General features: G+C 50.6%; 1 protein-coding gene across 1 annotated transcript; it reads left to right on the top strand.

Annotated features, from left to right (window-relative positions):
• Positions 1–4,916: 4,916 nt before the first annotated feature.
• FGF19 (fibroblast growth factor 19) lies at positions 4,917–10,969 on the top strand. The gene is made up of 3 exons (XM_020970733.1): positions 4,917–5,145; positions 5,658–5,761; positions 10,621–10,969. The coding sequence occupies exons 1-3, from the start codon at positions 4,917–4,919 to the stop codon at positions 10,942–10,944; spliced, it is 657 nt and encodes a 218-aa protein (XP_020826392.1). The 3' UTR covers positions 10,945–10,969.
• The last annotated feature ends 357 nt before the right edge of the window (positions 10,970–11,326 follow it).

The following is an 11,326-nucleotide window of genomic DNA, read 5'->3' as shown; positions in this document are numbered from 1 at the left end:
ACGTGGTCAGGACTACTTTAATCTGGCCTGTCTGCTGATAGGTAGGATAGGTGACAGGTACTCACTCAATTGGACAGCCATGTTGGAAGGCAGACTCTCCTGGCTATTCTCCATTCATAACGTTTCAGAGCCATCTCTGAGATTGCCTGTGAAGGTTTGAACTGCTCATACCCTTTAATTCGATGACACACCTATGTCTATATCCCCAAAGAGACCAAAGAAAGAGGAAAAAGACCCCTATGTACAAAAATGTCAACAGCAGCTCTTTTAGGGGTGATGAAAAACTGAAACCAGAGATGTGTTTGTTTATTGGAGAATGTCTGGTCAAGTAATGGTATATGAATATAACTGAATAATACCATTTTATAAGAAATGATCAAAAGGACAGTTTCAGAGAAATCTGGCTAGACCTGTATAAACAGCTTCTGAGTAAAGTGAGCAGAACCAGGAGAATAATGGGTATACTAACAGCATTATAAGGACCGGTTGTTGTCCTTCACAGTCGGAAGACCAGAATGACATCACTATGTTGAGGCCAAGGTATAGTGTGTCTGACTGTGGTTGCTCAGACCAATGTGAGCTTAATCAGGCACAAATAGTCAGTATGAACATTTGGAGTAGAGATGGCCCTAGATCTGGGCATCTCATGTTTCTTTCGAGCTACCGCAATTCTGCTTTGCTCACAGAGCACAGCACCTTCTCCGATTCGGTCATGCTGCGCTGGGCGGTCCTGTACCCATGTCATTATAAGGAAAAGAACTTGGGAAGACTTGAGAACTCTGACCAATGCAATGACCACCCACCATTCCGGAGGACTGCCGCACAAAGCTTGATGCTTCCCTCTTTGCAGAGAAGGGAAGCGGAACAAGACAAACCTTTGCAGGCACAGCTAATGTGGGAAATGGCTTTGCTTGATGGCATGTATGTTACAAGGGCTTTATTTTTCCAATGGGAGTGGGAGAGGAAAGGAGGAAAGAGATAGGAAGGAAGACAACAGAAAGGTGACCAGAAAGAAGCCCAGACCAGCAAGACAGTTTTGAAAACAATATCAAAAATGTATTCTGTACTTTCAAAGAAAAGCCATTTCATCAACAATCCTGTTTTTTTTATCCTGTTGTACAAAATACATGGAAATGTCCATTTCATTTGACATTTGTGAAGTTCAGAATAAAAAATATTTTTAAAGGAAATTTCCCAGACCTTCAGAATAGCAACAAAAGATACCAACAAAAGCCAAGAAGGGTTGTGTGACTAGATGTGATCATACCTGCATGAGTCCTCTTGAATCTTGTCTGCTACCGACTACCTGTGTGACTCAAGGCAAGTCACTTGACCATTCTGACCTCAGTTTCTTCATTGTTAATGAAAGGATTGGACCAGATTACCTTTGAGGTCCCTGCCAGCTTGAAATCTATGAGAATACACTTATGCTTACCTACCTCACAAGGCAGTTTGGGGAAATACACATTGTGAATCTTACTAATGTTAGCCTTCAAGAGTGCATGGGGAAATGGTCCTTTAAGAATGATAATGACTTTATTTCTATTCACCTGGGATCCATCAATTCCTATTGGACAAAGGAGAGGTACAGATCTATGCCAGAGGTACAGGGACACAAGCTCAGACCCCCCAACCTGATGTGCAGGTCAGAGTTAAGTTATTTACATTTTCCCTGGCTTCCCGTCTCATGGTGCAGGGGGTAAGCTACAAGTCAAAAGACCTGGGTTCTTGTGCTGGTTTTGCCACTGAGTCTATGCCATCTTGGACAAGTTACTCAGCCTCTGGCCTCAGTTTCCCAATCAATAAAATGAGGTGTTTGAAACAGTTGGCTTCAAAGGTCCCATTCCCCACCATCATTCTATGAGCCTAATATCTTAAATCCTTTCTCTACCTCTTCATCAAAGAGGTTGGTTTCAATGAGCTCTAATGTCCCTTCATTCATTCAATAAACCTGTAATAAGTGCCTACTATGTGTTTGATACTGTGCTGGAGATTCAAAGAAAAAAATCACAGTCCCTGTCCTCAAGAAGCTTATATTATATTGGAGAAAACAATATGTAACTGAAAATGTTAAGATTTTGTTCAGTCACGTCCAACTCTTTGTAACCCAATTTGGGATTTTCTTAGCAAAGATACTAGAGTGGTTTGCCATTTCCTTCTCCAGCTCATCTTACAGATAAGGAAACTGAGGCAAACAAAGTTGAATGATTTGCCCAGGGTCACATAGCTAGTAAGTGTCTGAGTCCAGGCTTAACCTTTAGAAGGTGAGTCTTCCTGACTCCGGCCCACTGCTCTATTCACTGAGCCACCTAGGTACCCTTATAAAGGAGACAGTTACAATGAATTTCCAGAGGAGGGTATTAGCATCATGGGAGTTGCCATGAAACACCTGTGAAGGAGGCAGTGTTTGAACTAAGCTTTGATGAAACTGAAGACTAGGAGAGCATGGGGGACTGGAAATGGAACGAAGCCTCTTCCAGGTCTGACCTCATAATTTCTCCTCTTCATGAGGCCTAGAACCCAGTGTCCTTCCTGGCAGGTAGTTATCCTCATTTTCAAGGGCAGCAAGTAGCCCAGGAGCAAATAGACCGAGATTTTACAAATGTTTTAGCTAATAGATTTTTCAAAAATCTTCCTGGAAAGGAGTTGAGAAGGGTTGGAAGGTCTGTGGTCCAGTGCCTGGGGAGGCTGTTGCCTGTCTCCCCGGGGGTAGATTGAGGGCATGGAGGCAGAGGCTGATGGGCACTCTTGGGGCAGGGAACCCAGGAGATACTTGACCAGATGCGTATTGAACTGCATGTCCCTGCAATCCCGTCCAGCTGGGAGAGTCTGGGGCTGCCAGAAAGAGGACGGAGTCTCAGGATCCAGGCTGCCCGCTGGGGACAGAGCAGCCCCAATTTGAGTTCGACGCGCCATCTAGTGGCTACCATTGTTCCAGGAGGATTAGGCTGGAACTAGGGTTTGGAGGGAGGAAAAGGGGAGAGTAGTCTCTCCTCAGACATCCAAAGAGGCTACACTGTGAGCCAAAGAAAAGGCAAGACAGGAGAGAGGGAGAAAGATACCCAGGAAGCTTCTTAGGAGGAAAGCGGTCTGGGAGGGCAGCCTGCCAAGCATGGGAATGGGAAGGGACTCCCTAGCTTCCCTCAGTCAACTTTTTATCAGCCTCCTAGATGGGGGTGGGTCAGAGCTTAGCTTGTGCCTGGGGGGAGGAGGGGGGGGGCTGCCAGGCCGGGGAGGGAGACACTATAGTCGGAGAAGGTCCTATTACCAATAACGGCTATCCTTTGGCAAGTTTTGGACACAGAGTAAGTGCTTAATAAACGCTTTCCAAATATGGCTGCTCACAAGGTCTTCACAGGGCAGGTATCATTGATCCTATTTTGTAGAGGGATAGTTGGGGCTCAGAGATATTGTGTGACTTGTCCAAGGTGGCACCTACTACTAGTAAGTGCTGAGATTCCAAGACAGGACTGTCCAGTCTGGCACTGACTTTTTTTTTTTTTTAGGATAGGCAAAGGGGTTAAGTGACTTGCCCAGGGTCACACAGCTAGTAAGTGTTATGTGTCTGAGTCCAGATTTGAACTGAGGTCCTCCTGAATCCAGGGCTGGTGCTCTATCCACTGTGCCACCTAGCTGCCCCTTGGCATTGAGGTTTCCTATTCTTCCCTGACTCTCTCCCCTTTTCTGCCTCTCCTTGGTTTCAAGGAGTCCCCCTCAGCTTAACTGAGTCGTTGGGGGAAACTCTGCAAAAGCAGGTTGCCAGGAGAAGCCCAAGACTCTATGAAGCTGGAGGCTAGAAAGTCAGCAATGGGAGGCCCCTTGGAGACCTTCAGTGTACAGATGGGTGGATGGCCAGAGGGAAAGGCCCTTGCTCAAGATGCAAAGCCAGACCATTCCTCTCAGTCCTAGCTCCTTGGGATTGGCAGCAAGGTCAGCCCCATCTCCTCTAGCCGACTTGCGCCTGGCCAGCTTTCCTTTGTTGTGGTCCACCAGGGGGGTAGAGAAAAGGCGCTGCATGAGTTAGGAGGTGTGGGGGGAAGGAGGGACTGAGGAGAGGGCAGAGTCCCTTCTTTCTCTGGATTTCAGCTCCCCAACCGGTGGGGACTGAACTGGCAGCCTGCTTCCTCTCCATGTCTGTGCACCCACTCTTCCCACAAAGTTCTCTTCTCCCTGCACGCAGACTCTTTGTTACCCAGAACTGGGCCTCCAGGGGCCAGCTACCCAACCAGCCTTCCTTCTTTCTCTCCTTTTCTCCCTCTCTCCTTCTTTCTCTCCTTTGCCTTCTCCCTCCCTTCCCCCCTCCTTTCTCCTTCCTTTCCTCCTTCCCTCATTTCTTTTCTTCCTTCTCTCCTTCCCTTAGCCATTCCTTAGCTCCTTTATCTCCTTTCCTCCTTTTCTTTCTCTCCTTACCTCCCGTTCCCTCTCTTCCGCAGCTCTCCCTCCTTCCTTCCTAGCTTCCTCTCCGCCCCTCCCCAATCCTAGTGCCGTCTAGGGGCGGGGCCCAAAGGACTTGGAGGGGGGCAGAAGGGAGGAAGGACAGTACCCGCGCGTGGGCGGTGGGGTGGGGGGCGGGGCGGTTGTGTGTGTGAGAATTCGCCCGTGGGTTTGGGTGTGGACTGACCCCCAGAGATTTGACCCTGGTATAAAATACTCCAGCTATCTGCAGAAACCTCATCAGAGGGCAGATAAGGAGCCCTATAAAAGGCTTGGGCACCTGCAGCCACTGGGTCCTCTCCTTCCTCCCCATCCCAGCGCCTTGGCTCCCTAGTGCTTCGTCAGCCCGTCGGGAATCGCCTGGCCACTTGACTGCCAGTGCCCTTTTGGCTGCCTCTGCGCCTTCTTGCCCACCACTCCGTGTGCAAGAGCGGCCGCTTGGAGAGAAGCAGCTCTAGGACAGACCAACGGCCGGCTGCGCCATGGCCCTGCTGATGACCCCTCTGCTGACCCTGGCCGCGCTCTGTCTGGCCCCGACGGTGCGTGCCCGGCCGCTGTTGGACGCGGGCCCGCACGTCTACTACGGCTGGGGAGAGCCCATTCGCCTGCGGCACCTCTACACCGCCAACAGGCATGGGCTGGCCGGCTTCTTATTCCTTCGGATCCACCGCGACGGCCGCGTGGATGGCAGCCGGAGTCAGAGCGCACTGAGTAAGTTGGTGAAGGGTAGAAATGAACCCAACAGGGTGTATATGCGTGTATGTGCCTGCGTGTGGGCTTGTACATCTGTGTACACGCTGTAATGTTCTTGCCAGCTCTCCTCTGGAACTACACACCCTCCCTCCCTCCCCACCCCTCCAGACGAAAGGCCCCCGGGGTGCCTCTGTCGCCCGGCGCTGGTCCAGGCTCACCCCAGCAGACTGGCGGGCTTTCTGCCCCGGATCCTCTGGCTGGACAGGCAGCACCTAGCAGCGGACAGAAAAGGGCTGCTCCCAGTCCTGCTGCACGTTCCTCAGTCCCTCTGGGCGAGGGTAACCCTGCCTTCTAGCCATTTTCGCGGAGTCACTCCGCGCCACCACGCAAATACTTTGACCCTTGGGAGCCCAAAGTTGAGGTTGCTCGGAGGTGCAGCGCAGGGGCTTAGCCTCACTCTGCTTCTGAGCGATGTTCGGGCTCGCCGTCGAGGCACCTCTTCGCTCCTCACCTGTCTCCTTTTCACTCAGGTTTGCTGGAGATCAAGGCTGTAGCTCTTCGGACCGTGGCTATCAAGGGTGTCCACAGCTCTCGGTACCTGTGTATGGGAGACGCGGGGAAGCTCCAGGGATCGGTAAATCAATTTTCCAGCCCAATTACGGGGGATAGGGCTATTCGCTCACCTCTGCTAGTTTTCCGGGCTTAAAAAAAGTATCGATGTTTACCTCTGTGTGACCCTGGGCTCCAAATTACTAAACCACTCTGAGCCTCAGTTTCTCGGCTGCAAAATGGTGATACCTACCTGGAGACTCTGGGAGGCTCTAATGGGATTAAGGATGTCAAATTCTTGGCTAGCTTTGGAACTCAGCTGGAGGAGGAGTGTGGCTTCTTTGTGTTAAGAAGCCGGAGCCTGGCACTTCTGGAGATACTCGAGGGGCTGGGGAGCCCCGGGGTCCCAGACTGCAGCCTGGAGGGCTCCAGGGGGAGGGGACTGCTGGCTGCTAGTGTGGAAAAAGAGAAAGCTCTCAGACGCTACTTCCCAGGGTACTGAGAAGCTGAGGAGTCGAGACCTGAGAAAGCAGTAGCTCCTGTTCCTTTGACTGACCCGCGCCTAACCAGCCAAGGGCTGAGCTTCAGCTCCCTATCCAGGGCAGAAAAGCGAGGAAAGATCTAGAGCCCGGCGAGATTCGCTTTGTGCAGGCGCTTTGACATTTGGACCGGGAAGCGAGAAGTGACTGTGTGCGCAAGCTGCCAGAAAGGAACCTTTACAAATAATAATAAAAGAGGTGCTTTTATTTTCTGGGCAAGCCACAGAAATGCCCTGAAAAGGTTCTTCTGCTGCTTTAAATCTTCTTGAAAATTGGCTAAGTGCTTCCTCTAAGCATACCTGGGAAGTCCCACTGGAGAACCTTGGGGGTCAATGCTGGAGCCCAACTTTTCTGCATTTTTTAATAAAAGCAGAAGTAGAAGACCTGTCCCGACACCTCTGAGCCTATTCCTAGCTGGTTGGTTTTCAAGTCACTCTCCCTTTCCGAGCTTCCATTTCTTTGCCTATAAAATGGGGTGATGGATGCTAGCACCTACCTCTCAGCACTGTTTAGGGTGTCAATGAGCTTATTGGTAGAAGCCGCAAGACCGAGGAAGCCAGAGTGCTGGAGCTGTCCGTTGGCCCACCACCTTTATTAAGAGGCTTGCTCTGCCCCAGACATTGTTCTGAGAGCTGAGGGGACCCACAGAAATCCAACCCTGCCCTGCCCCGGAGGGGCTCACGTGCTAGTTGGAGAGTGACTACTGGGAAATGGGGGATAGCTGTGTGACCCCAGACTAGTCTCAGTCTCTCAGGGTTTCTGTTTCCTCTTGGGTAAAATGGGGGTGGGGGAGTGGAGAATAGCACCTTCTTTATTGAATTGCTGTGAGTCCCCAAGATCACTGTAAAGTGATTTTAAGACTTCAAAGAAGTGGCCTGAATGTTAGCTATTATTATGTAAAGCACTTCCCCATCTTTACTGCAAAAAGGGAGGGTTAATTATGTCACCATTGCTCTATATTCACCCAGTTCCCCTATTTTAAATCCTGCCTCTTGCAAATTGTCAGGATAGTTTTTCAAAGATTTAGTCATTTCTTATGTCCCGAGAAGCCTGGGCTTCCAGAGGTTGGCCCCCAGTCTCACCAAGCTGGTCTCTTCATCTTAGAATAATAAACACTCCAGGCCTGTCAGCCAGACATCCTACTGCTCCCCTATTACTGTTCAGCTCAGGCCTAGTGGGAGAGCTTGCCCCCACCGAAAAGGAGCTAGGCCCATGGAAAATCAGAGCTTGCTGCTTTCCTAATTAGCTGCCAACAAAGGCAAGGAGTTCAAAGGGACCCACCATAAACCCCTCTGTCTTTCTGGGGTCATCGATGGCTGTTGGCTGTGGGAGGTCTGAGAAGGGTGGTCCAAGGAGGACTGGTCAGGGGCCCCGGTACCCTCCGGCCCTGCTGTGAATGCCCACCCCCACCCCTTGTGCTTCCAAAGACCTGGGAATAGCCCAGATCCATTGCCTGCTAGGATGATGCAGGGAGAGCCCAGCTTTGATTAGCTTCTACCCAGGATGCTTCATGACCCCAGCTCAGGCCTTTTGATGTGGGTCCCCAGCTTGTTTTGTGGATGTGAGCCATTGATGTCAAAGCCCTTTGTGACCTTTATTAGTTAAATACTTGAAGGGGAGGGGAGGGCTAGTAGAGAGTGAAGAAAGGAGGAGGGGGCCCCAAGGAAAGATTTGGCACCTGGGGGGTGGGGGCCCTAAAGGCATTGTGGCTATTTTTCCTATTGGGGCACTTACTTAAAGTGGCAGATCCAAGGGCCCTGCTGGTCTTTCTGGTCATCTGTGCCCCAACCATGCATCAGGTGATCATCATGAAAAGCCTTTTCCCACTCTGCCTAATATGAAGGAGGAGGCCAAGGAGGGTAGACATCTGCCCTAATGGATCTGGAGGGGCATTCCAGAAGAGGGATTAGCCTTCCTCGGTTTGGCTTCCAGGGCAAGGCCAGGAGCCTGGAGAGGGAGAGCAGTGGGGCCCAGAGGGGGATTTCAGCTCCATGGAAGGCAGGGCTTCCTACCCAGCCAAGGCCACAGTGGGAGCCAGACTACCTGGTGGTCTTCAAGGCAAGGTTGGCTGACGCCTGCCCAGGAAATGAGATTCCTGACCAGATATGGGCTGGACTTGGCTCCTCTGTGAGACCCCTTCCATCTTCGAGGCTGACGTTCTAGAGTGGCCAACGGGGCTTAGCAAGAAACTCCCTTTCCTGGAGAATGTGATGGGCACGATGGGGCCAGCTGGCTGTTCTCTGTAGATAGCATTCTACATCCCAACATTTCCAATTGAAACCATTGATTTTAAAACCATTAAATGGTTGTTAAACTCAGTTATATTAGTTGAAGTGAATGGGGTTTATTTTGAGAATTAATTTCCCACTAATCTTCCAGACAGTTAGTTTTTTTTTGAAATGCTAGATGTGGGAAGATAAATAAGATTGAAAAGCCCCTTCCCAGTCCCCAATCACTTGGAATCCTGAGCCAGATAACCATTTGATGACTGCTGCTGACAGACGGAACCAGGGCCATCAGAGCCCTTCCTAACGTGCCTTCCTGCCTATGGCTCTGGAGAGAAGAGCCCAAAGGGGGCTCCCAGGGAACTGAGACACTGAGGTAATCGTTCAAGCCATTCAGAAAGAACCAGCTGCCCTGGGAGGGCTCAGTCAGCAGAGGCTTGTCAGGGATGGCAGGGAGGCATGGCAAGCGCAGAGGCCTCCCAAGTCCCCTCCACCCCAGCTTCGGAGATTGGCTGAGTTTGAGGCTTCACTTCCAAGTTTCTCTCTGGTTTTCCATTTTAGAAATGATTGACTATAGGATGGAATAACCGGCCGGTCCACTTAGCTAGCGTTTGCATTTGACCAAGAGCTGTCAAGCATCTCCGGGTAGCTTTATTACAGGTTAGAAGAGTTCACCAGGAGCCATCACCCATAGTGCATTGACCCCTGAGCTGGAGTCATCGAGAGCCCTGAGCTTCGGGGCCCTGGTGGCCCCTGAGCTCTGAACACCAGGTTGTTGAGCCCAGCACCTTAGTTATGAACATTGTCGGGGGGGGGGGCTCTTTCACGGAGATGGGAAATGTTTGGACTCGTGGGCAGAATCATGAGGACTGAGACTACCAGATCCTTGCAGATAACCCGACTAATTAACATCGGAAATGTAAATGAAGCACGGGCAGCAAACATCTATCTCTAGAAAGGAATCCCGGATGTGGTGGTCTATAGTGATATTGTTTAAAAACCTCACCAGCTTAGAAATAGAAGTCTTGAATTCAAATCCTGCCTTGCCCCCTCCCTTCCTAGCTGGGTAAATTCGGGCCAATCCCTTTCTCCCTCTGGTCTTGGGTTTCCCGTGTGTGTGTGTGTGTGTGTGTGTGTGTGTGTGTGTGTGTGTGTGTGTTATTGCAAGCGCACACACAAGCTCAGTATCCTCAGCACTTAGTAAGTGCTTGCTATATTCTTATTGACTAAAATGAGGGTCTGGACTCAATGGACAGTAAGGTTCCTTTCCCGTCTGCCTTTGAGGGATTCTCCACCACCTTCTTTCTCAGTCTCTGAGCTGGAAGGAGCCTCAGAGCCCACCTTGTCTCACTCCCCTGGACCTGGATGAGGACCCTCCACTCCCAGTGAGAGGGCTAACATGCAAACACTATCCTCAGCTTGGAGATCCTCAGGACCGAGGAAGGAAGCCATTTCCTGGGGCGGCCCAGGCCCCTTTAGGGAAGCAAGCTCTTCCTTGCCTAGATTAACTTGGCCTCTTGGTTGTTGTACCCACCATTCCTTGTCTTGAGTTCTGGCTTCCTGGACCAAGCATATAGATCATCAAAGCCAATTGGAAGGCCTCCCTGAGGCAGACATTCGTTCCACTATTATCTTCTCGAGACTCTATACCCTTAGTTTCAAGGAGGGGAAGATGGATAGAGCTAATAAATGCCAGACACCGTGCTAAGCGCTTTATGCATGTTGTCTCCATCGACTCTCACAACAATGCTGGGGGGTAGATGCTATTATGATCCTCTTTCTACAGTTGAAGAAACTGAGGCAGACAACAGTTAAGTGACTTGTCCAGAGCCACACAGCTAAGTAAGTGTCTGAGACAGGATTTGAACTCAGTCCTATACCTACAGGGAGACACCCTCCCACACCCTCCACCTAGTAAGGAGCAGAAGTAAGATTTGAACCCAGATCCTCTGGCATTGACAAATCTGTATGACTCTGGACAAATGTCTTCCCCCCCCCCAGTTTCCTCATTTGCTAAATTCGGATAATTAGACCTGAAGTGCCTACCTCGAGTGGGTTCATGGGAGTCTCCAGTCAGCTTTTGCCGATGGTGATGGTCCTCACTGTCCTAGGTTCCCTTGCCTGCTCTGAGGTCACCAGTATAACAGAGGAGGTTCTAATAGGTTTGTATCTCTGTCTAGGTGAGGTTCTCTGCTGAAGACTGTACCTTTGAGGAGCAGATTCGCCCTGATGGCTACAATGTGTACCAGTCCCAGAAATACGGCCTCCCTGTCTCCCTCTGCAGCGACAGGCAGAGGCAGCTGTTCCAAGGCAAGGACTTCCTGCCTCTGTCTCATTTCTTGCCCATGATCAGCTCCGTACCTCTGGAGGCTGAGGAGTCTGGGGGCCACAGAGATGCCTTTGACCCTGAGATGTTTTCCTCGCCCCTAGAAATGGACAGCATGGACCCCTTTGGCCTCGCCTCCAAACTCTCACCTATAAAGAGCCCCAGCTTCCAGAAATAAGTGAAGCCCCTGCCAGGATTTGGAAACCAAGCCCACCATCCCTTTCTCTTGTCCACATGGAGCAGATGGGCTGCAGGGGTGTCTTGAAGGATGAAGACATCCCCGGAGAGAGTGACATAGCTTTGTAAATACGTAAAGCATCTCGAGATGGTACATGTGTAAGATATTGAGCATCTGCCGAGCCCCATGCCCACAGGACCTCTTATTTGGGCAGGGTCACCTTCCATGGGGTGCAGGAAAGACTCTTTTCTGCTGTGAATCAGTGATTCTGGGAGCTGGAAGGGTGGACGTGACCAACCTCAGATACATTTTGGAATGGAGCCAAGGCTTAGAGTCACCCCTAGAACCAAGCCTTCAGGCTCCTTCAGCTGGGGGTGACCTA

This window comes from Phascolarctos cinereus, unplaced genomic scaffold (assembly GCF_003287225.1).
Source record: "Phascolarctos cinereus isolate Bilbo 61053 unplaced genomic scaffold, phaCin_HiC Scaffold_9;HRSCAF=440, whole genome shotgun sequence".
NCBI classification, from domain to species: Eukaryota; Metazoa; Chordata; class Mammalia; order Diprotodontia; family Phascolarctidae; genus Phascolarctos; species Phascolarctos cinereus.
This window is presented reverse-complemented; position numbering and strand designations above follow the sequence as displayed.